Consider the following 19896-nt stretch of genomic DNA (forward strand, 5'->3'; position numbering starts at 1 on the left):
GCCGGAGCTGCGGCGGCTCGGCCGGGCCGGGGGCCGGCACAGCCGGGCAGAGGCGCGCACAGCCGCGCGGGGCGCCCGTCGCCATGGCAGCGCTTGCTCCGGCGAGAGGTAAGATGGGTCCCCCCGGCCCCCGCCGCCGCCGCCGCCGCGATCGGCCCCCGCTCCGCCGCCGGCGGCCCCCGCTCCGCCGGGCGCAGGGCGGCGCCGCCGCCGCCGGGCACGGCCGCGCCCCGGGGCGCCCCGCGGGCTCCGCGGCCCCCGCCCAGCCCAGCCCAGCCCAGCCCCGGCCGAGCCGCTGCGCTCCGCCGCCGCCGCCGGGCGGGCGAGGCGAGGCTCGGGGCGGCCGGAGCCCCGCCGTGGCTGGGCTGCCGAGCGGGGGGCGAGGGGAGGGGGCGGCGGGGCAGCGGAGCGGCTCGGCCCGGCCGGCCGCGTCTCCCCGCACCCCGGCTCTCTGCGCGCTCCTTTGCAACCATTCTGGGTCACCTTCCCCTGCGAGCCCCCTCCCGCGCCTCCCCTGCATCGGCGGCCCCGCCAGCGGCTCCCGTGCTCTCCCCCGCTGGTGGGATGGGCGGTGGGGTGCACCAGGGAGCGCGGCCAGGTGAGGACGGGTTTCCCCGACCTGGGCATCCTGCGTTAGCTCGGGGGCACTCCGGTCTCTGCGAGCGGGAGGAGCACAGCTTGAAGCAGAATTGGGCCCCAGAGCCAGGAGAAGCAGGAGGATTCCAGCCTCATCGAGGGACCGGTGTGGGCCAGCAGAACAAGCTGGGGTGGGAAGGGCGGCAGAAGGAGAAGCTGCGAGGAAATTCATTCCCCTGGGATTATCAGAGACGGGTAGTTCAGTAACTGTCTCCAGAGGCCACAGGCCTAACTGTAAGAGTGGTGATTCTGGGGGGAAAAAGATGAAACAGAGTAGAATGCGGGCATCGCTAGTCCAGTCATGAAAACTGCTCCAAGCAGGGGGGAACAGAGGCAAAGCCTCAGGTGGTCACAGAGAGGAGAAGCAGAAGGAAAAGGGGGGTGGCAACTGAGCCATTAGCTCAGGCTTGGGTACTGAGCTATCCACGTAGAGATTAAGTTTACATCTACTCTGGTCAAGGCACAGAGCAAGCCTGTACCTTCCTGGAATATACTCCTTGGGTGTCCCCTGTGGATGAAGACAGAGAAGGAGGTCTGACTGGTAGGACCAGGGAAGGCAAAGGTAAGGAGTCTCAGGAATACGTTAGTAGTCTTGTTCCCTGGGTTTGTGACTGTGGGGGTCTCTGGAGACCAGAACTGCTCCAGCAGAAACAGGTGGCTGAAAGACTTGTGTGTCAAGAAGGTGGAATGGCAGGGTACCATTGGAATGGTGGAATGCACCCATGGATAGGACCAGCAGGTTAAAAACCAGATCATTGGCAGAGAGAAGCTGAGTTCCAAAGACTGCTGGAGCTGTGGGAGTTGTACTGCTGAAACAAGAGGTGTAGCAGCACATGCACGGGGATGGCAGGGTTGGAATTGCAAGGGATGATGCAGATCAGACCTTCCATGGCAGAAATGGCATTAGCAACACTTTGGGTAGGGAGCCTAGGACTGGAAGGGCAGGAAGCGTGGTGCGTCTCAGCAGCACTGCATTGAGTTGGTGGGGACAAGAGTCCAGCCTGAGCTGTGCAGGGACTGGTGCAAATTTGGCTCTTCTGTTCCCTGAAAGACATAGGGAATGCTCCACACTGTCTAAATCATGACAAGGTGTTAGTGTGGGCAAGGAGAGAGAGACAGAGAGAGAGGGAGAGATCTGCGAAGATAGAATGATCTTAAATTACTTTTTCTCTTTTCTCTCTTCTACAGTGAAACTCATGCCCTGAATCTCCAAGGGAACCTTTGAAAAGGATCTTTCCCTCCCTGCCATCTCCTTATTGTTTGCCAGCTGTGCCCTGCGCAGGAAAGCTTTAAAGACCAGCAAAAAGAGAACAGCGAAAAGGACAATGTAGTGAAAGAGCAGTGAGGTCTTGGGTAGGGAGCCCTTTGAAGGTTGTTTCTCACCCTTCCCTCTTCGTTGATAGCTCTCTGACAGCCTTGGCAGGAACCTCTACCTGGCCACCAGCACAGTGGCATTTGGTGAGAGGGGAATTACACTCAGTGTATGCACCACCCTCACTTTTTCATCGGGACCTCTGCTCTTTTTCCTGTCATCTCTGAAACTCTTGCCTAGCTCCTCATTCCCTAGGACACTGGGAAGCAGGCACTTGCTTCTGACGAAGTGTTTGGAGTCCCTAGAAGAGTCCCTGTTTGTGTGTGGCCTTCACCAGTCCCAGCAGAAGGTGGCCTCTGAATCAGAAGGTGTCTGGTGGGCACACGAAGTAAGGAGAGCTTTTTATCTGGGAGAAGAGTGAAGGAGAGTGATGTAATAGATGGGGAGGAAAAAAAAAAAGTGAGCCCAAGAGAGTGAGGGAAGAAGCACTGGCAAGTGTTCATGAGAGACAAAAAAGGCGGAAGAAAAGAAAAAGAAAGAGAACAAAGGAAAAAAAACAGATGAAAAAGTTAGAACAAGGGGAAGAAATATAATCAAATAAGAGAGAAAGAGAAGACTGGAAGCGAGACAGAGTTGACGGCTGTTCTGCCTAGCACCTGGTGGCAATGCCTTGAGAAACCCTTCCAGCGTGCAAACAACTCACATTGCAGCAGCAGATGAGGAGAGACGTGGCTCCCCCAGTGCCGAGTCCCACTCACCCTCTTACAATATCCCAGCAGCAGAGGCAGGGTGCAGTCTAGCAGGGTTGGCAGCATGGGGGACTCTGAATCAGAGTCCACCTTGCACAACAACTCGCTGTGGTGGCTGGCATGTGGGATGTTAGCTCTTTTGGCCAACTCTTGGATTATCCTCAGCATCACGGCCAAACAACAGAAACACAAGCCTTTGGAGCTGCTGCTATGCTTCCTTGCTGGCACACACATCCTTATGGCAGCAGTACCCCTCACCACCTATGCCGTGGTGCAGCTGCGGCGCGAGTCCTCCGACTACGACTGGAACGAAAGCATCTGCAAGGTCTTTGTTTCCACCTACTACACCCTGGCGCTGGCCACCTGCTTCACAGTGGCCTCCCTCTCCTACCACCGGATGTGGATGGTGAGGTGGCCAGTCAACTACCGCCTGAGCAATGCCAAGAAGCAGGCTCTGCACGCAGTCATGGGGATCTGGATGGTGTCGTTCATCCTCTCCACCCTGCCCTCCATCGGCTGGCACAACAACGGCGAGCGCTACTATGCCCGTGGCTGCCAGTTCATTGTCAGCAAAATAGGGCTGGGCTTCGGCGTCTGCTTTAGCCTCCTGCTGCTCGGAGGAATCGTCATGGGCTTGGTGTGCGTGGGTATCACCTTCTACCAAACCCTGTGGGCACACAGGAGACGCCGCCGGTGCCACCATCAGAGGGCAGAAGAAGCGTCGTCCTGCTCTTCATCAGCACACACCACTTTCAATGTGCCAGCCATTGTGGTGGAGGACGTACGAGGCAAAAGGAGGTCTTCACTGGACGGCTCCGAGTCAGCCAAGACCTCCTTGCAGATGACCAACCTCATAAGCGCCATTGTCTTCCTGTATGACACGCTCACTGGGGTGCCTATCTTGGTAAGCATCCACTTCTCCCTTTGCCTTCAGAGTCTGCAGTTAAAGCAGATTTGCTTTTCTCTCAAGTTTTAGAGAAGGATCTCTCCTGTCCCACCAGCCGCAGAACTGCCGCATCTGAATCTGTGTTATTCTGAGCAGTGGTTTTAAAAAGATTGCAGTAATTCTCTCATCCTTCCGCAGCAGCATTTTCTTAAATCTAAGCCTGGGGAATACACACCACACAGCTAAAACCACTGTGCAAGTTTTAAGTGGCTAAGAGGAGAGGAAATTCTTCTGCCAACTTACTTGTAAAAACAATGAGATTTCTATTTCTCCAGTTTGCTTCTGATACACCAGCTTTAACAGCTGATGCATCCAGTTGTCTTTTTCCTTCTGCTTGTGTGGCTGTAGGCAGCATTCAGGTTTTGGCTAGCCGGTCGATTCTGTGCAAAATTGGAGAGCTGGAGAAGTTCTCAAAAAGAACCCTTAAAAGGGGAGAGGCTGAGTCACAGATTATTTTTTTCCCCAGCGGCTGTGTCCTTTGTTAGCACCTATTTAGCTCCAGCTGGTAATGAGCACAGGAAGAAGGGATGCTAGCACCAGGTCTCATGTTAGAGATATGACAGCTTGGAATATGGTCCAGCAAACCTGGGGCAAGACCCCAGGAGGAGGTTTTCAAGGGGACACAGGATAATTACTTGATGAATCCTTCAGAGACAGATTATGTTCTACTACAGAATTGATTCATGTTACCTTTCTGCCTTGATCCCTACTTCTGTCTCCTTGGCATTGTTGCTTTTTCTTTCCTTAAAGGTCGTGAGCTTTTTCAGCCTGCGCTATGATACAGCCCCCACCTGGATGGTTCTGGCTGTGCTCTGGTGTTCCATGGTGCAGACCTTGCTGCTCCCCTCTTTCATCTGGTCCTGCGAGCGCTACCGAGCAGATCTCCGCACCGTGTGGGAGCAGTGTGTGGCTATCATGTCTGAGGAAGACACAGAGGATGGTAAGCTCCTCACCAACCCACAATCACCTTTCTTCACTAACCAACCTCCCCAAAAGACTACAGAGGAAGGAGGGGGGGTCTTTGGGAAAAGGATCTTGTGGTGTTGTGGGTGGCTCAGTGACATTCATGTTACCGCTTGAAGTCAGCAACCACAAGAAAATTTATTCTGCGGAGGGCTCTGCCGCTCGTAGCCTTAGGACTAGCATCCAGGAAGCATTAGTGCAACATCCTCCTCACTAGTTGCAAGCATACATACATTGTGTGTGGCTGCCAAACCACAGCCAAAGTGACATGCTGGGCCTCAGCCCAACTCGCTCATTCAAGGGTCCAAGACCTGGCGGTGAGCGATTCAAAGGCAAGACAGAAGAAATAAGGCACTCAGTGGGTGCTTTAATGCTGCTGCAAGCAGAAAGACAAGGTCCTTGTTCAGAGGTGAGCCCTGAGGGCTGCAAGTAGGGCAGCACAAGTCAGATAAGCATTAGGATGGTGTCCAGGTGCCCTGATAATGCTCCTCTTCTGACTGAAAAGTGTTGACTGCCGTTCTTGTCTTTGCCAACAGATGGTGTGTGTGATGATTATGGAGATGGCAGGATCTGCAAAGTGAGATTCGATGCGAACGGCGCTGCAGCTGCGAAACGGGACTCTCGGGACATCAAGCTGCTGCCCATGCACCACATGTTGTTGCCCCAGGACAAGGTGCATTACCTGCAGGTGAGCCAAGAGCTAGCAGGACAGCCCCACAACCCACTTCCTTCTCTGTCAGGTTCCCACGCCTTTGTGTCTTCTTGACTCTCTTCTCTGAGAACCTCAGCTACTCCCTTCCTGTTCTGACTCTTCAAGTCTTCCATCACCTGCCCCCTTCTCTGTTTTCCAGGTCCCTATCTCACGGAGAATGTCACATGATGAGACTAACATCTTCTCCGCCCACCGCTCTGCTCCATCCTTCCTACACAAGTGGTCTTCATCTGACGACATCCGCATTTCCACCCCCCGCAAGCCCGGGGGCCCCGGTTTCTTGCCTCCCCAGCTGCATGACTACCAGCACCGCCGGCGGCCCCCAGAAGATGAGCTGACGACCCTACGGCAGTTTCTGGAGGGGGGGCTGTTGCCCCGGGGCTCCAGCTCCAGCGCCTGCTTCTTCCGAGATGAGATCACCACGTTCATCGACGAGACGCCGCAGCCCAGCCCAGCCTGCAGCCCACGGCACTCCCGTCTCCTGCTCGCATCACGCCGCGACCGCCGCCTCTCCCTCGGCAGCAGGGAGGAGGAGAATTCCGACCGGCCACGGCGCTGCTCTGTGCTTGGCAACGAAGTCTGGCATCTGCAGGATGGAGAGCAGGTGCCATGTGAAAGGACCCCAGAGGCCTGCGAGCCACAGACCTTCCAGGACCCCAAACTATGAGAGACAGCATCAAAAACATTCAGTGCCATCACAGTTTTTAAATAAAACTTCAAGCGTTCCCTTTGTCCCGGGACCCAATCACTAATTTGCATTCTCATCTTTCTCGCCGGCAGGCAGAAAACACGGCACCCCATGCTGGTGGGGGAAAGAGAAGTGGGACAGATCCGCAGAAGGGAGCACAACGGACGGACAGACAGCCTGTGCCTGCTCTCAGGTTACAAACACATCCACCGCTGCCACCGCCACTTGGCACCCTTGCCAGTCCCGTCCCTTTGTGAACTCCACCCTCGCATCCGCTCTGCCCTAAGAGACAAGGCAGGCGCAGAATGGTATTAAAATTCTATATTTGGAGTGTCAATCGTGTGTCTGTTTTTAAAATACTATATTAGTAATAATTTTGTTTCCATAGAAACAAAATTATTGGCCCAGTGTTTAATGAAGCTTCACAGGCTTCTGGAAGGGAAATGCAGAATGTGCGAGGCTCCTTTCCTCCCTCTTCATCCTTCCTTGTCAGTTTTTCTGAAAGGCAGCAGATGCTTAGCAGCCCAGGAAAGTGAATAATGCCCTTAGAGGAGTTGTCATGGGAGACTGGGTGAAAGGTCTTTTGTCCATTTCAGATGTGATGCTAAGCAGGAGAAGCCTCGGGTTTCTAACATTTCTAAAGGGTTTTGCTTTGAAGCAACTCCAGGCTTGGAAAGAATTGAATTCTCTCCAAGAAGATCCTGACCCTTAACATCTTATTTCACCAGTGCAAACTGTTGATTCCAGTGCAAACTTTGTGTGAAACTTCAGATGGCCCGAACTTCTCAGCCAAACAGGAAAGCTGACAGAGGCTTCTGAGGGATGTCCCCCTCAATTGCCCACACCAGCAAAGCTGGGAGTAATGAGGTCTGGAGCAGGCTCCTACCCCAGACACAGTTCTTGGCAGGGAGGTGCAAGAGTACTGTGTGGGAGATGGACCTTCTGGCTGGTGCTGGCTGTCATTCCAGCCAAGGGCAAAGGTTTGGCATAGTCCCAGGGGAGGCAGTGTCAGAGGGAGATAGGTAGCCCATCATGCCCAAAGCAGTTCTCCGTGTGATGGGAGTATGAAGCGTCCAAGCGTGACTCCAAGGAGAGGCGTCCTTGGAGGCCTTTGAGTGACCCACCCCAAAGGGAGGGTTCGCGCTGGGGAGGCCGCCCGGACCCAGGGGCACGACAGACGCAGCGGCGCGGCAGCACCGGGAGCCCCCGAAGCAGCGGCGGCTCTCGGCCGGCGCAGCGGGACCTGGGCCGAGCCTTCCCGCCCACCGCGGCCCCGGACCGGCGCCGCCCCCGGGGTGGGCCGAGCCCGGGGCCCGCCAGGACCCCTTCTCCTCCTCCTCCGCCTTCTCCTCGCGGAGCCATGGCCTCGCTGCTGTGCCTCAGCCTCCTGGCCGCCGCCGCGGCCGCCACGTCGCCGGGCCGGCTGGTGCCGTTCGACCTGCTGTACGCGGACGGCGTGAGGGCGTACCTGGCGCGGGACTGGGCGCGGGCGGCCGAGCTGCTGCAGCGCGCCCTGCACAGCTACGCGGGGCTGCGGGCCGCCCGCCGCGCCTGCCGCGCCGCCTGCGCCCGCCAGGAGCCCTTGGGCGGCGGGCCCGGGCGCTGGGAGGCCGCGCTGCTCGGGCCGGTGCTGCAGCGCGCCCGCTGCCTGCAGCAGTGCCTGGGCCGGCGGCTGCGCCCCGCGCCCTCCGCGCACCGCGCCAGCCGCGCCGTGCGCCGCGACTTCGAGCGCAGGGAGCCCTACAACTACCTGCAGGTGGCCTTCTTCCAGGTGGGCACCGGCCCCGGGCACGGGTGGAAGTGTCCGCCTCCCGGGGTGCTGTCCCGGCAGGGGACGGGCGTGGCACGGCTCTCCTGGAGGGTCGCCGGGCAGCCGGGGGGGTGAGCGCCTTTCCCTCGGCCTCGAGAAGAGAGAGCCTCGAGGGAACCTTGTTGATGCGCATAAATATCTGCAGGGGGGTTGCCAAGGGAATGGAGCCAGGTTCTTCTCACTGGTGCCAGCCACTACAAGAGGCAACAGGCAGAAACTGATGCACAAGAAATTCCACCTTTAGATGGAATATTAGGAAGAACTTTACTATGCGGGTGACCATGCACTGGAACAGATTGCTCAGAGCAGTTGTGGAATCTCCCTCACCGGAGACATTCCAAAACCATCTGGATGCAATCTGGTGCCATGTGCTGTAGGACGACCCTGCTTGTGCAGGGTGGTTGGAGCAGATGACCCACTCTGGCCTCTTCCAATCTGACCCATTCTGTGATTCTGTGAACCCGGGAAGCAGCTGGGGTGAGGGGTGGGTGTGATCAGCAGAGACCTGCAGGAGCATGACAGGCACTGCTGCCTTTTCTCCACAGCTGAAGAAGCTGGATCAGGCCGTGTCTGCCGCTCACACCTTCTTCGTGGCTAATCCCCAGCACCTCCAAATGCGGGAGGACATCGAGAAGTACCGGCGAATGTCAGGGGTGAAGTCGGACAGCTTCCAGGACCTGGAGGCCACACCACACTGGGTGAGGGCTCAGTGCAGAGCCATGCATGAGCAGCTCTTATTCCACCCTAGGGACCGGTCCGGGACCCTGATCTGTTCCCACACAAAGGCCATGGCTTGAGACAGGCCCCCATACACAGAATCATAGAGAGATCTAGCCTGGAAGGAACCTTTAATGATCACCTAATCCAAGTCACCTGCCATAGGCAGGGACACCTTCCACTAGATCAGGTTGCTCAAAGCCCCATCCAACCTGGCCTTGGAACACTTTGAGGGATGGGACATCCACAGCTTCTCTGAGCAACCTGCTTCACTGTCTCCTATCAGTCATCATCAAAGTATCTTATATCCAGTCCAAAAAATATTTTATCTTCCATCAAAACACTTCTTCAGTTTAATACCATTACCCCTTATTCTGTCACTACAGGCCTTGGTCTAAAGTCTTGCTCAGACCCCTTTGTGTCTGAAAGGCTGCAGGAAGATCTCCCTGCAGCCTTCTCTTCAAGGTGAGGACAAACCACTGCAAGTGTGACAGAGAGACTTTTTGATGACAGTTATTTGGCTTTAGTCTGGGATTTGCTGTCACTGTGTGGTTGACTGTGCAGGAGCAGGCGGGCCCCTTTATGTCAGCACCATCCTATGAGCGACTCAGAAGTCTTGGGGCATCCTTTGGTGTCACCCACACTGATGAGGGGACCTGGATCTGTCCTTCCCAGGAAGCATATGAGACTGGTGTGCAGCACTATGATGCAGATGAGTACCTGCAGGCTGTGGCCAGGCTGGAGGAGTCGCTCTCAGAGGCCCTGTCAGCCCTGGAAGAGTGTCGTGCCCTGTGTGAAGGGCCTCGGGAGGATGAGGACGAGGAGGAGAAAATGCAGCCTGGCCTCTATGAAGCCATTGCAGGTAGTGTTAGAGGCACAGAGGGCTGGGTAGGAAAGCTGTGCTCCCCACACTGGGCACATCCCATCATCCAGCACTCCTGTCTGGAATAAGTGTGGGCTACTGCCTTTCTTGCTCTTCTCTCTTGCAGCCCATTATATTCAGGTTTTGAAGTGCAGGCAGCAGTGCGTCCTGGAAATTGCCACAAAGCCGGGGAGAATTTCTGCCATAGAAGATTTCATACCCTCTCATCTTGATTTGCTGCAGTTTGCCTACAGCCAGGGTGAGCAGAGCCACAAATCAGCAGGTTGTGCTGTGACACCCCTACACTTGTCCTTTGTCTCTGATCCTGGAGGGCAGCTTGTCATGGGGAAAAATGGCACACTGACCTGAGCTCTACTTCTATTTGCCCCCTAACTCTTCCCAGAACCTCTGTTCAGGACTGTGGCCACCTTGGGAGATGTCCCTTGTGGTCTCATTTAGTCTCATTGCCCAGGTTCTGTGGTGTGAGGCTGTTCCCATGTCTTTCCTCTAGCAGACTTTTTCAGGACCTTGTTCTAGCTATTTGCTGAGTGTTCTATACCCTCCTTTTCAGTACATGGCTCCAGATCAGGCTCCCACTTCCTGCCTAGAGGCTACACATGCATCTCACCTCAGCAGTGATGTTCCTTCTGAGGCAGCCCTACCTGCTGAACTGATGGCCTGGCATGACACTGGTTATCCTGTCACTCTGTCACTTCACACATCCCTCAGCCCTTCTTTTGTATACCCCTGCTCCTCCCCACTGTGACCCAACTCTTTCTTATTTCCTCTGTCAGACCACTGGTAAGACTTGTATCTCAAAGACACTGTTAGACCCCTCATCTTGTCTGTTGCATGAGGGAGTGGGACCATCTCTCTTTCAAAATACGCTTACTTTTAATCTGTTTCTTCTAAACCAGCTCCCAATAAGCATTAAAGGCATGCCTGTTCTGTACCAGGTTCATTCCCATCATTGGGTGGAGGCCCTGCTAGGCAGGGGCTGGTGTGTACTTGGTGTAAGGCCAGCTGCCAGGTCCTGACAGGGATACTGGGTGCTGCTGGCCTGTAAACATCCCTGCTCAAGTCTCTCAGAGACAGCTGTGTTTGTTCTTTTCTGTCCCTGCACAAGTTGGGAACCAGACACTGGCTGCTGAATGTGCTGCTTCCTACTTGCTGTTCTATCCCACGGATGAGCCCATGTTGGAGAAGATGAAGCAGTATCGCACAGAGCTGGGAGAGGATGCAGCTGTCACAGCCAGACAGGTAGTTACAGCTCCAGGTCCGTCCTTGTTGGTCCTCCCCTGTCCCACAGGACAAGATCACAGTCCAAGAGACAAAAAGGGGAAGGTGTTTCACTGCAGACATGCACCAAGGCCAGGACTGAAGAAACTGAAGTTTAGTCTGTCACAGTCAGTGTCCCTTCAGGACAAAAACAGGCTTTAACTGTGCACAGCAGTGGGATGGGACAGGCTTCTGCCCTGGACAGGGATGGGGGTGTCTTTTGTGAGGTGGTTGTTTGACAGTCTCTTTGCTTCCTTAGAGTATTCAGCATTATGTGCAGAGATCTTTGATGGAGAAGAAGTTGATTTATTATGCAGTGGAGCATCTGGGAGAAACTTTTAATGACCCTGTAAGTAACAATATCATCTTAACCTTCCTGACATGGTTTCACCAATTGTTCACAATCTCAGTTGTCAGAACTCACTTTAGTAGGCCATGATTCAGAAAGGATCAGATGCTGATGAGGGGGACCCCCAAGTCCTTATGAGGTGGATCTTTAACGCCTTTCTTCTGCTCCAGGACTGAAGTTAATTTGAAATTGCTGCTGTAACCATAAGCATTGGCTCAATTTGTCCTGAGAAGTTGGCCACAGTGGTTGGTCTGATACTCACTGGAGAAGCAGTGCAAGGTTTGTTGTGTACTGAACCACCTGTGGCTTTTTCCTTACAGGATCTTTGGACTCCAGATGAGCTGATTCCTGAAAACCTAAGGGAGAAACACAGGTAAGATTGGGCAGGTCAGCTAGGACTGCAGTATAAGTAGGGGTGGTACAAGGAACAGTAATACATAGAGAAATGGGTACAAAAGGAATGGGAAGGATGTGAAATGCTGCTACAGAGGAGGGTTGGGTACAGCTCTGTGTACTGACAGCCCTGGTCTCTGCTTTTTCCCTTGCTCCCGAGAGAGGATCAGGAGAAGCAAAAGCAGGAAACTCTGGATGTGGAAGAGAGGGAGAAGAGGGGTGAGTAAAAGAGCTTGAAGGAGGTCTTGGATGCAGTCAGCCAGACTTACTCAGGCTAAATGCTGTCTTCCACCCTCAGACATTTGAATGCTAGCATAGATGCAGACTGACTTGAATGGCTCAGCAAGTCTTTTTACTGTTCTTTTCTTCCTCTTTGATGCATGTGTAGTCTTGCAAAATCTCACTGCGTACATCTCTGGCATGCAAACTCAAAGGGCAGTGTGGCTGGAGAAGCTGAGGACAGCCTGAATGTGTGACAAGCCTGTGGACATGCAGATCCCTGTTCAGTGTGCCAGCAGTGTCTACACCAAGCCTGGTTCAGCTCCACCAGCCCAACTTCAATCAACACTTTTCTGAAAGGGACGTGAAGGGAGGGGCCAAGAAATGGAAACTGGAAGCAGACAATGTAGCTTGGGCAAGCCTTTCCCTGAAAAGCAGAAGTCCAAGGGGTTTGTGGCTGAATGATGCAGGTTGCAGTGCAGAGTCTCATGTTCTTGCTGGTCCCCTATTCTTATGTGTGGATACAGAGCCTCTTGAAGGGTTCAGTCATGGAGTCTTTGCTTGAAATGACCCCGAGTGGTTCTCTGCTGTGGCACTTGTGAGAGCAGAGCCTTCTAAGGGCCTGATGAGGGCATTTCTCGTCATCCAGAGGTCAGAGAAGGTGGGAAAAAAGGCCAAAGATCAAAAAGCTAAATCATGAGCTAATATCCAGTGCTTCTCTTTGGGGTGAAGAAAACAGAAAGATTCACCAGAGATAATTCTTGGATAAGATGTTGATGAAAGATGATTGAAAGGAGGGTTGATGGAGGTGTTTACCTGCTTCTTTTCTCCAGACCCTCACTCCAGTAGGCTGGACCTGCTCTGCTGCTGCAATCCACAGTGCACTCAACTTCCCCCAGCTCCCTGCTGCTCTCCCAGCAAGTCCCAAGTCTCTGCTGGCTCCTGAAGCACGTGCTATAGGCCAGCTTCCCCAGCTGGTGCTCTGGTTCCCCTGAAGCATGTGAGGGGTCTGCGAGGAGCGGGCTCTTCTGGGGAACTCTCCTGTCTTCTCAGAGAATGTAGAGTGTCTCTCCACTTCCTTATCCAGGCTGGGGGTGGTGTCTGAGGGATTCTTGTCCAAAGCCTGCTCATGCCTATCTGTGCTTGCTTCTCAACAGGTGCTCTGCCTTTTGAGGGTATTGCTGTCACAATGGATTCCCAGCAGATGAATGGAACCCAGAGGGTTGTGTTTGACAGAGTGCTGACAGAGTCTGAGTGTAAGGACCTTCTCCGACTGACAAAGGTGAGGCCAGGATCCTGTAAGAACTCCTGTGTGTGTACTTTCCTCCTCAGCAGGCAGGGCAGTAGGGCTTGCATGGAGGAGAGCTGGCAGCCTAATGCATGTCATCTGTATCCTTCTGTTCCAGGCAGCAGGGGAAGCAGGAGATGGATACCGGGCAAGGCGGTCGCCTCACACTCCACATGAGAGATTTGAAGGGTTAACTGTTTTGAAGGCCGTGCAGGTAAAATGCATCTGTGAGTCTGCTGCCTTCTTAATTATCCAGAAAGAAAGAGAGTTTGCCACCTGAGTGTTTTGTTCTGTGGATTGCACTGTGGGTGGTGTCATGGGTGTCTGTCTCCCTCACAACACTTGTGGTCTCCTCTGGCCTGCTTCCTCCTCAGTCACATTCAGGGATGTTGTACATGGAAGGCTTGACAAGTGCTTTCTCTTCTGTGAGGCAGGGTTTGGGGACTGCTTGTCCCTGTGAGGTAGCTCTACAGACATGCTTAGTTTAGAGTTGGAGAATAAATTAAGGTAGAAGGAGCCTCTTGAGATCTCCAATCTGACCTCCAGCTTGCAGCATGTCTAATTCCAAAGCTAGATGAAATCCCTGGATCCTTTGCATAGGCAAGTTCTGAACATTTCCAAGGGTGGAGATACTCCAGCCTCTCTGGGCACCTTTTTTGGTGCTGTACCAGTCTTGTGAGGGCGAAATTTTTCATCATATCTAGCCAAAATTTCCCTTGCTGCAGCTTTTATCTGCTGCCTCTTTTCAGTGTGTCTCTCTGAGGAGACACTGTCTCTGTCTCCTCTGTAACCCTCTTTTAGGTGACAGGGGGCTGTACTTAGATGTTCCTTTGGCCTTCTCTTCTCTAGACTGAAGAAAGCCATGTGTTTCAGCCTCTTTTTCTAAGTCATGTGTTCCAACATTCCTGCCATCTTAGGACTCTTCATTCAAGACTCACTTCAGTCTCCAAGTATCTCTTGTGTAGTGGGAGACCCAAAATGATGCAGCTTTCCAGATGTGGCTTCGTGGGCCAAGGAGAAGGAAATAATTGCTGTGCTGTACAGTTGTACTCCTGAGTTATAATTGAGAAAATGTCTTCTTTTCTTGCCTGAGTGACCACACGAGACAAAGGTCTCTTCTCCTGTGCTGTATACGTGTATCATTTCTTAGAGTGTCTTTGTAAGTATTGTAACAGACTTGTTTTTCACTTGTAGCTGGCCCAGAATGGGGACGTGGAATGGAGAGACGCCAAATTGCTTCTGCAGGCTAGTGAGAAATCTCGGAGAATCATAGAATCCTATTTCACTCCTGGCAAGAAACTCCATTTTTCATTCACACACCTTGTGTGCCGCAGAGCTGTAGACGGTAAAGAACCTTTCATCCTGTTAGTCCCTGTCTCCCAGAGAGTCTCCTCACTCCCAGCCATGTGCTCTCAGGAGACTATCATCCCTTTATTCTCACGGTACCCCTTTCTCTCTGCTTTATTCTTTTTTGAAGCTGAAAATGCCCATATTCCTTATTGTATATTTTCAGGAGAACAGGAAGGTCGCATGGATCTTAGTCATCCTGTCCATGCTGACAATTGTCTCTTGGATCCTGAGGGGCAAGAGTGCTGGAAAGAACCTCCTGCCTATGTGTACAGGGACTACAGGTAAGAGCACCTGCATTAGATCATGCAAAGATATCCCTGGCCCCATCAGAGGATGAGCTTCGCTTATAGAAACCTGCTGATGGTTGGCTCAAAGCCATCCAGGACTGTAGCATCAGGCAGAAGCCTGCATCAGCAGGTTCAGAAGGAGCTGAAAAGGAGTGAAACACCTTCCCTGGGCTGGGAAGACCTGCCCTTTTTCCCCTCCTTGCTTGACACAGCCAGGTTTAACAGAGAGCAGAATGAGGCTGGGAGGCTGCACAGATTAGAACCATGATATCAAACTGCTGTCTTGTGGGTCTGCCACAGTACTACAGTCAGCTGCCAGCCCATTTGACAGGCTGTTTCTTGTAGTCGAGTTCCATCTTTTACAGAATTCTGTGAATTACAGGAAAGGGATAGTCAAGCTCCTTGGATTCCTTTTGTTTGAGCAGTCAGTGTACTTCAGTGACTATTCTCTCAAGATTCACTGCAAATGCTTTGTGTTGGGTTTTTCCATTCCACGTGAGAGTTTATGTTTTTTCCAGCCTGTGGCAGGTTTTGTTACTCCTCTGTGAAAGAACCTGAAATATAGTTTAATGGTGATGCCATTGTTGCACACTGCAGCCAGATGAGGTCAGTTCACTACAGCTGATTCCTCCTACTTGCCATCTCATCCCTGAGCATCCAGAAATTTTACTTGTCTTTTCTTTGAATGTAGCTGTATCCAGAGCAGAAACCTCTAAGCAGATACAATGAAGAGATGCGACTTAGAGGGAATTCCATTATCACTGAGTTGTTTCCCTTCGGATACCAGTGTTTACTTGGAATAACCAGATTGTAAAGTTACCAGACTTTGTTGTGTAACCAGTTAGATCTCTGTCCCTCCTGTGAGAAAGCTGTCCTGTCCCTTCACTGCTCCCTGGGTTCTCTAACTTCCACTTGAATGGATGGTAAAATACCTTCTGGGGATCTATGCCACTGAGCTATTTTTGGGAGCATCCCTGTCCTCTTGCAGCTCGAGCTGTGACTGCCCAACCAGCTTAAGGGCTGAGCTCTTACAGTGTCCTTTTGAATGAAGTGCCTGTGTTCCAAACTTCCTGGATCTTTCTTGTAAATCTGTGCTATGGGCATTAATGATGATATTGAGCAGGATTGGACCCAGGGGCCCATGAGTTCCAGTGATGCTGCTCTGGGTGCACAGTGCTCCTTTGGATGCCAGCAATGCACTGGTCCCTTTGTGCTGTTCATGCTCATCTTCACCTTCTCTTTTCATTAGAAATTTCCCCTATGGCACCATTCTGAGTCCTTTTACCACGGTCCAAACTGCTGAGATTGAGCATGTAGTGTTTCCTTGGAAAATGAACTATTTTTTCAAACATTATGTGGGTAGCACAATCTGCTTTTAGTACCCCAATGTTACATTTTAAGACCATTTTCCATTTGCTTCTTGTCCTCCAATTACCCTTCTCAGAAATGGAATCTTAAAGCCCTGCAGACTATTGAGGTCAGGATAACACTGTTTATGCTTCAACCATTATCCCTGTCTTCCTGTCCCTTTGGACCTGTGAGAGTTATCCTTGCTTTTCTCTACTCATGTCACCCCTCTGGCTTCACAGCCTTATTAAAATCCTGTGGCAGAAGAGCTACAACTTCCTGGCTTCCAGGGCTGGTAATCCTCTCACTGCCCTTAGGTCCTTAACATTGCTTCAGCAACCACAGTGTTCATTTGTATTTCTTCCTCTCAGTCGCATTAATTAAGAGCCTCTGTTGTTCCTCTGATGTGTTCTAGTAGCTTAATTGAATACCAAGAAGAAACTGGGCAGTTTGTGGTCCATTCTTTCACCTACTTGACTGTGGTCTCACCTGTGCTGTACAGTGGCCTCATTGCTTCTCTTTTTGTATAACTTTAGTAAGGAAGTTTCTTGGCTTAATTTTCTTTTCTACATGCACCAGGCCCCTTTTTGATCATTCCAATTCTAATGTTACCCTGAAATTCCTTGGATGTTAAGACATGGCTTTCTTTGCTGATCAGTCTCCTCTTCCAGGAGTTGGATTATTCCCAATCTTGAAACATAAACAACAGGTTAGAACAATGTCTATCAAGCCCAGGGCATTGTCACAACAGTGCCACAGATGCATGCTGCTGGGGATTAAGAACAAGCCAAAATAAAACGGGACAAGTGTGTAGAGCTAATTCCCTGGCATACTCTCCCAGCCTCCTGTGGCTTGCAGCTCAGGGACTCCCCTGAGCTAGGCACTGCTGTATTTAACTCCCTCAGATGGATTCTCCTGCTAACTGGTCTACTTGCTTTTCAACCTGTGACAGGGAGTGTGGGGAAGCACCTGGGAGGAATAAGCTTCACCGTACATATGTACTCTTTCTTTTTGTCCACAGTGGCATTCTCTACCTCAATGATGACTTCCAAGGTGGAGGCCTTTTCTTCACTGAAATGGACACTGTGACTGTCACAGTAAGTCTGGGGCTGGCCAAAAGAGGGAGAGAGGACTGAGGGCAAGACTTAGTCTGTGCAGGAGGAAACTGGTTGGTTTTTGGATCCCACCACTCCAAAAACAATCCAGTGCTGGTGCAGTGGCAGATTCAAATAGGGGCAGCTAAAGGGAAATTAAGGCAAATCTCAGACAGGGGAGAGTTTGACTCTTTCCTAGCTGAGATTTTCCAGGCTCTTTCCAGTCCGTGGGTGTCTGTGACCTTTGTTGTCCCATTGATTCTCTCTGTCCCTCTCCAAGGCGTGCCTTGCTCGCAGACTGGCCGTAGATGCCTAGCAGCTCTCTGCACCTCCATGTTCCTGCAGGCAGTGTCACTATTGTAGAAGGACCGTGTACTCCAGAGCAGGGGTCTGCTGGCTTTACAGTCTCTTGTCTCTCTCCTGGCAGGCCGAGGTGCGTCCCAAGTGTGGGAGGCTGGTGGCCTTCAGCTCTGGCAAGGAGAACCCCCATGGCGTGTGGGCCGTGAGGCGTGGCAGGCGCTGCGCCATTGCCCTCTGGTACACGCACTCCCCGGAGCACGCTGAGCAGGTGAAGGGCATGCTGAAGGGACAAAGTACCTCCAAGTGAGATCAAATCCCACTGAGGAACAGCTTCTGGGCTTTCCCTTGGGGCAGAGCACAGTGCAGCAGCTGGGGGTTGCCCTTGGACAGGGTGTGTGGCGGAGGGGCCAGTCTGGGATGGGTCCTGCAGAGGGGGATTGGGCTCTGGAGAGGTCGGGTGGGTGTGTTTCGTCCAGACCCCAGCAGGAGGATTCACATAATTTCTGTCTCCATTGCTGCAGGAACAGGTGAAGGCAGAGGAGCTGATGGAGCAGAGGGCCATGGAGCAGGACCAGCCTGGTGGAGATAAACATCAGGGAACTGATGGCAGCAGCAGATCCTCCTCAGAGCCTCGTGCTCCCGGCCGTGCAGCCAAGCCTGCAGATCAGAGACAGAAGCCTGGCTTGGACAGGAAGCAGCACCCCAAGGTGCTACGGGCCAGAGATGAGTTCTGAGTGCATGGGGCCCTGTGGACTGTCACACAGCCTGGCCTGGCAGGTCACGGGAGGACCGGGACCACGGAGGCCTGGGGCAGTGTAGTAGTGTGGTAGAGCCGTAGTGATGGGGAGGGGTGCAGCTTTCTTCTCTGTGGTGTCCCAGCAGCTGAAAAATGGGAGAAGGGCACAGTGTGGAAGTCTGTGACACCAGAAGCTTTCTTCACTGCCTCACCGTGTTTGTCTCACTGAGAAGTAAGAAGACAAGGTTTTCTCACCCCACTCCTCTCAGTGCCAACTTCTTGGTTATCCAGGGATAAATCTGACAGGGGGAGGAGGAGCCTGGAATCTTTCATTGTGGGCTGTCTCATTCAGGAACTCAAAATTAAAGCCTTTAAATTTCCTAAGCACCTGAGAACCAGAACCTTGCAAAGTGACCTGAGACAGGAGAGGTGAAGGACTGTGAATAGATGGAATAAAAGCCAAATGCTGGACACAGATATTGATGGGAGCTTGAGTCTGTATTACCAGGGAGACATGCACACTTGTTTCTGATTGAAATTTAATTAACAAATGATGGGAGGGGATTGAGACCTCAGTGAAAGATAACAGAGTATTTACCCAGATGTCAGCTACTTCCAATAAGGGAGAGGAAGAGAGAAAGTCAGCTGTGACATGGCTAATGTGGAAAGGATGAGGAGTGCCTTTAAGAAATAGCACTGTACACTCACGTTTCCCTGTAGCAAGACCTCTCTTTTTTTTGTTTTCATTTTTCCCCCTCTCCATGCACTAAATTGTCCCTGAAAGCAGAAGAGAGAGATTTTGTTTATCATTTTCTACCCTGATAGAAAGACAATCTGCTGTCACTGCCCAGGGGATTAGTGTCCCGAGATGGGATTATATTGTAGTCAAATAGGAATTGAATGGGGTGGATATGGAGTATCTAAAAGAGCAGTGACCCTTTTCCTGGGAAGCATTAGAGCAAGAGATCAATCTGTGGTCATGACATACTCAAGCCTTGATGAGTTCTGCATGAAGACCCCAAGTGCAGTTCAAGTGGAAGAAATCTTTAGAGCCAGGGCCAGTGGTGTAAGAGGTGGGTGAGTGATCCCCTTGTCACTGTTGGCAGAGGGCCCCTGCTCCATGGGAAGGGAAGTCCTTCCTTAATCTGAATCCTGACGCTTCTTAACATGCAGGCTTGGGAAACCTGTGCTGGCAACCGTTTTGCTTCTCATCGCCTCCCCAGGGTCACAAGAGAACATCTGATTGTGCATTTCAAATTCCCTCTCCCTGGCAAGGGGACTGTCACATCCCAGCACCCACATGTCCATCCCAATGGTTCGTGGGGGATGCTGGGTGGTTCCTGGTTGATGAGGACATGTTGGGGGTGAGGGGCCAGTGTCCACATCTCTGGCTTGCTTTGCCCAAAGGTGGCCTGGGTGATTAGACTGATGGCCTCCTGACGTCAGATGAGATCCGTTAAAAGGTATTTATCTCAGGCTTGGGCCAAAGCCGCGGGAGAGATTAAAAGAGATTGAGGCCAAGATAATCCCCTCGCAGCATCCCACTAAAGTGGCTGCCAAAAGGCATGCCACCAAATCTTTTGCCACCCCTGGCCCCTGTGCCCAGTTCTGTTTTCCCCATCCAGAGCCCCGTTTGCAGCCCGGGGAGGGTGTGGTGGCGCTGCCATTGGTTTTCCCTTTGCAGGCCCTCTCTGGTGGCATCATCTCTCTTTCCACCCTGCCCAGGACACGAGTGGCATGCTGTCCCTGGGAAAACAGGAATTCCTGTGCCTGTGAGGTACAGCAAGCCCTGCCCTGGTGGTTGATAATCCTAGGCTGTTCTGGCTAATCTTCACTTTATTAGTTTGTTGCTGATATAAA

General features: G+C 52.4%; 2 protein-coding genes across 5 annotated transcripts; both read left to right on the forward strand.

The window, feature by feature from the left end:
* On the forward strand, positions 1-6343 carry GPR162 (G protein-coupled receptor 162). Of its 4 annotated transcripts, XM_066572182.1 has the most exons (7): positions 17-108; positions 1097-1198; positions 1825-3601; positions 4394-4583; positions 5143-5294; positions 5458-5922; positions 6099-6343. In XM_066572182.1, the coding sequence occupies exons 3-7, from the start codon at positions 2762-2764 to the stop codon at positions 6261-6263; spliced, it is 1812 nt and encodes a 603-aa protein (XP_066428279.1). In that variant the 5' UTR covers positions 17-108; positions 1097-1198; positions 1825-2761; the 3' UTR covers positions 6264-6343. The 4 variants fall into 4 exon arrangements, with proteins under 4 accessions (XP_066428280.1, XP_066428279.1, XP_066428282.1 ...); XM_066572183.1 differs by lacking the exon at positions 1097-1198 and having other exon boundaries at positions 1-108; XM_066572185.1 differs by having other exon boundaries at positions 20-108; positions 5458-6210.
* Positions 6344-7366: 1023 nt separating this feature from the next.
* On the forward strand, positions 7367-18515 carry P3H3 (prolyl 3-hydroxylase 3). Its single transcript, XM_066569824.1, has 15 exons — positions 7367-7777; positions 8362-8514; positions 9209-9395; positions 9523-9654; positions 10522-10655; positions 10933-11022; positions 11343-11395; positions 11576-11634; positions 12792-12916; positions 13041-13136; positions 14117-14267; positions 14436-14553; positions 16928-17003; positions 17428-17568; positions 17822-18515. The coding sequence occupies exons 1-15, from the start codon at positions 7367-7369 to the stop codon at positions 18032-18034; spliced, it is 2139 nt and encodes a 712-aa protein (XP_066425921.1). The 3' UTR covers positions 18035-18515.
* The last annotated feature ends 1381 nt before the right edge of the window (positions 18516-19896 follow it).

The sequence above is a fragment of the Molothrus aeneus genome, chromosome 2 (genome assembly GCF_037042795.1).
Source record: "Molothrus aeneus isolate 106 chromosome 2, BPBGC_Maene_1.0, whole genome shotgun sequence".
Classification (NCBI taxonomy): Eukaryota; Metazoa; Chordata; class Aves; order Passeriformes; family Icteridae; genus Molothrus; species Molothrus aeneus.